We start from the raw sequence: 5704 nt of genomic DNA, 5'->3' as shown, positions 1-5704 counted from the left end.
TGACATGATCAATGCCTTCATCTATGACATGACCTGCGAGGAGCTCATCCACACGATCAGCCACGAGACCCTGCGCACGATGCGGGAGCCCCTGGACATCACCACCTAGTATGCCACTCATGAGGAGGCCATCTAGGCCAACTTCTATGGCAAGGTCAAGGCCACCAGCCACCTCAATGGTGGATATGGCAGCGATCACCCCGCGTCATCCTAGCATCGCCGTGATAAGAGGAACAAGGACTGGAAGCGCCATGGGGAGGAGGTGGTGGTCGCGGCCAACCGTGTTGCCAGACCTTAGCCCCACGGGTGCAGCGCATGCTCTGAGCACTTCAAGAAGGTGCTCGAGGCCCCTGCCTATTCCATGGGGGGCAAGCAAAGCACCCCCTCAAGGATTGCGCTACCATGAGGGGCTACATCCATGGCACCCTTGGCCAACAGCGCAAGGCCTAGAAGCCTGCCTTGAGGGCCGGCAACCTAGAAGACGGTGCCTAGGAGGAAGACACCGAGTTCCTTGAGGCTAAGCACTACCTCATGACCTTTGGGGGCTCCTAGGCATATGAGTCCCGCTGGTAGCACCACATCACCGAATAGGAGGAGAACACTGTCCATACCCTTGCTGCCCCGATGTGGCTTTGATGGTCCTTAACGGCCATCACCTTCGACTAGGAGGATCATCCCGATCGCGTCCCTCACCTGGGGCGTGACTCACTCGTGGTAAGCTCAATTGTGGGCACCACGCACCTCACCAAGGTGCTAATGGATGGCGGCAATAGCCTCAACATACTCTATGCTAGCACCCTCGACAAGATGGGCATCCCATGGAGCAACCCATGCCCCAGCAAGGCGCCGTTCTATGGGATCATCCCGAGGAAGGAAGTCATGCCCCTCGAGCACATCTGGCTCAAGGTCACCTTTGGCCAGCTAGAAAACTTCCACAAGGAGCCACTCACATTCGAGGTTGTCGACTTCCCCAGCATCTACCACGCCCTCCTCAAAAGACCGTGCATCACCAAGTTCATGGTCGTCCCCAACTACACCTACCTAAAGCTCAAGATGTCCGGCCCGAAGGGGGTTATCACCGTCGAGGGTAGCTTTAAGCAAGCCTACTACTACGAATAGGAATGCATCGCCCAAGCAGTCGTGCTCATCGCCCCCTGCCCTCCCAACAGCCTCGACCGCGATGTAGCAAGGGCACCAGCGGAAGGAGCAGCCAAGGCAGTGGCCATGCTCGACCGACCAAGCATCGGCAAGGCAGCTAAGACTCCTGGCGGCAGCGATGGCTCAGCTAGGCCCTCCATCCACACACGTGGTCCCCCCCAGAAGGGGTCAACCAGATCGAGGTGAGTTTTGACCTTTCCACATGAGGGAAGGCCATCGCCGAGCCATCCGCCCAGAAGTGCCATCTCCCAAGCCAAAACCCGCCTACCAACCTCCTTCGCTGGCCCACCTCTCCAACAACAAAAACCAAGATAAGTCCCATCCTCCTGACCTTCTTGCTTCACTTGACTTCACTAATTATCTCCATAACCTTGAGCGACTCTAGCAATAGATTGGCTACGCTAAAGGATCGACTAAGCTAACCACATGTTACCCCCCATGAAGGTGAACCATAGCATAGGGCCCCCAAGTGAGGCAAGGACGGACAAATAGAGTAGGAGAAGTAGACAAGAGGTCATTGAAGCGCTAACGGAATGGCCCTAGCCATCGCGTTACCAGCTATGTCCCCTATCCCTTCTCTTGTGTTCATTTTGTTCATTTGCAACTATTTCTATCTCCTGATCCTTCTTCGGATCGCGTCTCCCAGCCACACGCCGGCACAGAACCCCTCAGAAGGGGCTTCACTAAGGGTTCTAGGGCTGGCCCAAGGGGCTTCATGGTCACCTAAGGCACCTAAAGCATGAGGGACACTAGTGGTCGGGCACTAGAGGCCTTAGCTAGATGCTCAGAAGCAAAGCTAGCCAACCATCGCGCGATGTTCGAGTACCGAGTACCGACCTAGAGCCACTTGTGGTGACCCACCGAGGGAGGCAGCGAGCCCCCGAGCACCGAAATATGGGCTTAGGAACTATATGAGTGGCTTGGCTAGGAAGCCGAGGATCTCCACTCTAAGGGACATGACTGGGACACAGAACGACTGTAAACCTAGGGTTCTCTCGGACTTACCCATTAGTAGCACATGTAACACCCCGGCCCAGGGCTTAACAGGATTAATAGGATACTCATACCAATAAGTTGCAACTTCTTTTCCGGAAGCCCATCTGCAAATAACTCCGAGGTTAAGCGTGCTTGGCCTGGAGCGATGGGTGACCGACCGGGAAGTTCTTCCCGGGTGCGCACGAGTGAGGACAAAGTGCGCAGTAAAGACCTGTGTTGGTCTGTGAGGGCAGTCAATATCCTAGAGAAGCTGTCAGATGTAAGCGGGCCCGGCCTCGGAGAGGCGGGACGTTACAGAATGGTATCAAAGCCGACTCTCGCGGTTTCACGGGCGCGTGTGTCGCAGTTGCGCAGGCATGGTGCGCATGGCTGGTGTGGATCCGTCGTGGTCACACAGCATGGCACATGCGCTGGCTCTGGACACACGGACGTGGCCAAGAGAGGACGCTCCTGGCTTGGGATTGATCGACGAGGACGTCGATCTCTTAAGGGGGTGAGGATGTAACACCCCGGCCCAGGGCTTAACAGGATTAATAGGATACTCATACCAATAAGTTGCAACTTCTTTTCCGGAAGCCCATCTGCAAATAACTCCGAGGTTAAGCGTGCTTGGCCTGGAGCGATGGGTGACCGACCGGGAAGTTCTTCCCGGGTGCGCACGAGTGAGGACAAAGTGCGCAGTAAAGACCTGTGTTGGTCTGTGAGGGCAGTCAATATCCTAGAGAAGCTGTCAGATGTAAGCGGGCCCGGCCTCGGAGAGGCGGGACGTTACAGCACAGGCATGGTGATCTTGGCCACTAAGACTATCATTGTAATAGCCCATCCCAATGAGGGACCTAAGGTCTCCGAGCATGAATCGCGAGCAGTGAGATTACAAACAAAAGTAATTTCATTTCATTAATTAGGAACGACCCGATTACAATATACGGTGGTAAAAACTGCTACCGACTAGCGTAGGGCTGGGGCACTGCCCCTTGGATGATCTCCTCTCCTCCTTAGATAGGAGTGGAGACACCAAGAGTGAGGGTCAGCCTACCAAGCCCGGGGAGCCCGACCTCCCTAGAACTTCTTCAGGTGTAAGCACCGGGGGCCCGATGAAGGGACGGTCAGCAAGGCCGCACCTCATTTGCCTCTGAACTGCTCACAACACTGGGCTCCTAGGCAGAGCATCCTAGGAAGGCATGTGGGCATGGGGCTACCCTACTATGGGCTAAAACTAGCTATGGCCAGAAGCCACCCACGCTACATGAGACGGAATCCACGGAGTCCATCACGCACAAGGGAGGCTAGACCAATCGCCCCTCCAAGAGCGATTGCCTCCTAACTGGCCTCCTACGCAGCACCGTGAGCAACTCCCACCACCTCATGTAGTTGTGGTGGCTCCTTCATTGGAATCCTTCCACCCTGGTGGGAGTGATCACCCAGCAAAGGAAGCCAGACTCACTCAGAGGGAAGCGTCGCACTTCATCATCGCCATGGCTCCTAGGAGTTGGATCCAAGAAGAAGAAGAAAAGGAGATGGAAGAGGGATAGAAGGCACCACCACCCTAGGGCTCCTCTTTATAGCACCAGTCGATGCACTAAGGATGGCTCTACGCCCTCCAATCAACCATCGACGGCTAAAAGAGGCCTTAGGGTATCGGCCAGGCATCCCTTCGATCCCTACAATGCACCTTAGAGCGGTTATATGATGGTGGCCACATAGTCAAGACAGAGTCAGGAAGGCACTAACAATGAGTCAAGTCCCCACTCCACTTCCCATCAAGCGCGCCACCCACTCTACGCATGCCTCCTCGGGGGACTTGAGGGGATCCGACTCCCCATGGGCCCACTAGTTGCCATCAATGGCTCGGATCCACATGCACCAAGTGTCGTGGCTCCTCCTCCACTAGATCCGCACCACATGGCCTCGACGTCCCATCTACTAGACAAGATGGGATGGCGTGGGAGCGCTCGCATTAACTCCTCCACTAGGCACGATGGCCCAGACGCCATCAAACTACCTGCAGAAAGCATTAGCGAACGGGATGTGCCTAGAAGCCACCGCACCCGCTGACAAGGAGGCCCCACTATGGCCTTAGGGGTAGCACTAGCTCCCCAGACAGAGCAGCCCAACCCGTGATCGATGAGGGCTCAGGCAACACACCCCTAAAACCAACCAACTCCCCAAAGTTGGGTCAGGGACCACTAAGTGATGTACCCAACAAGGGTCCCCCAAGATCGGCATGCTCCCCATGCCCTGACCTATGGCTGTAGAAGGTCAGCCCTAGAAGGCCATCCCAAGAGGATTGAGACCTGCTATTGAAGCCCCCAGAAGGGTATGGTGCTCTGAGTGATTAGGTGGCCCCAAGCTAGAGCCTAGACGCTCTCAATCACTTGACCCATAGCAGGTCCCGACCAAAAGGAAGGGTGCTCTCAGGCCTAAAGCCAGTAGGCCCAGACAAGTTCACCGAACCCTCACTCGGGACATAGACCTATGCAACATGGGAACAGGGAAGGGGTCAGCACCACTACCACTTGGCCAAGATAGCCAAGTGCCCCTATCACACTAAGGGCAAAGGCCCCACATAGGGCAACATGCTCCCATCAGCAGAAGCTGTCTCCGCCATGGCTAGTTCGATCACCAGAAGATCAAATTCAACCCTAAGTCGCCATAACAAATTAGGCCAAGTGAGGCCATAAAGGGCTCGGGGGCTCCTAACAAGATCCTAACATATGGGTATGTTAAGCCATGGTATAAATGGTTCATGACCAAAGAGACCCCCTAAACAACCCATCTAGGATCGTCCTGGGGCTCAAGGGCTATACCCATCGGGTACGCTCATGCGCACCCTCCAACCAAGAAACTTAGCCAAGCCTAGGCACGGTGCAGCCCCCGCATAGGGCTTGGGGGCTTGCCTGGGCTTCAAGCTCCTAATCGACGACATGCCCGAGCTTAGGCCTTGGCTCCTGCCTGGCTTACGACGCCAGCTAAGGCCCAGGCGTAAGAAGACAAGCCCCAAGCCATTGAGGCTTGGGGCTCCAAGATGCCGCACCCTAGACGTGGCCATGTCGACCACTTCCACGACAGGGTCACACACAGGTGAAAGGTCCTTGTGTGGTTTTGGTAATTGAGTGACAACCTAGGTGGACTAATTGTGTTTATGTGAGATACATAGGTGATTAGTCCACAGGTATATGTGTGTGAGCAACATATGCCATGAAGGTGAAAATGGCTTGGAGATGTTGCAAAGCTCACACATGTGATGATGAAGGAGCTCATTGCACATGAGACATGACATTGAGTCATGTGATCAAGGTGGAGAAGATCAAGACATGACTTGGATTAATGGACCGGTTGCAAGCGTGAAGGGCAAGTCGAAGCCTTTGGAGCGATGGACCATGTGGCGGTGAAGCTTGAGCAAGACTTGGCGCCGATGGACGAAGGCAACGGTGAAAAGCAAGTGAAGTCAAGATTGATGAACCAATATGATCATGTGATGATATGAAGTGGATCATATCATTGTTGATCATGTTGGTGCATGTGTTGCATCGACATTGGAGGAGATGAA

The 5704-nt window shown here is 54.8% G+C and overlaps 1 protein-coding gene across 1 annotated transcript; it reads left to right on the top strand.

Annotated features, from left to right (window-relative positions):
- Positions 1-807: 807 nt before the first annotated feature.
- LOC136544055 (uncharacterized) lies at positions 808-1119 on the top strand. The gene has a single exon (XM_066536334.1). It carries the CDS (start codon positions 808-810, stop codon positions 1117-1119), a length of 312 nt encoding a protein of 103 aa, XP_066392431.1.
- The last annotated feature ends 4585 nt before the right edge of the window (positions 1120-5704 follow it).

This window comes from Miscanthus floridulus, chromosome 3 (genome assembly GCF_019320115.1).
Source record: "Miscanthus floridulus cultivar M001 chromosome 3, ASM1932011v1, whole genome shotgun sequence".
Lineage (NCBI taxonomy): Eukaryota > Viridiplantae > Streptophyta > Magnoliopsida > Poales > Poaceae > Miscanthus > Miscanthus floridulus.
Note: the sequence above shows the minus strand (reverse complement) of the source record. Positions and strands in the feature narration are given on the sequence as shown.

Coding starts and splice junctions, on each gene's coding strand:
- LOC136544055 (XM_066536334.1), top strand. CDS start 808: ATGGGCATCCCATGGAGCAACCCATGCCCCAGCAAGGCGCCGTTCTAT.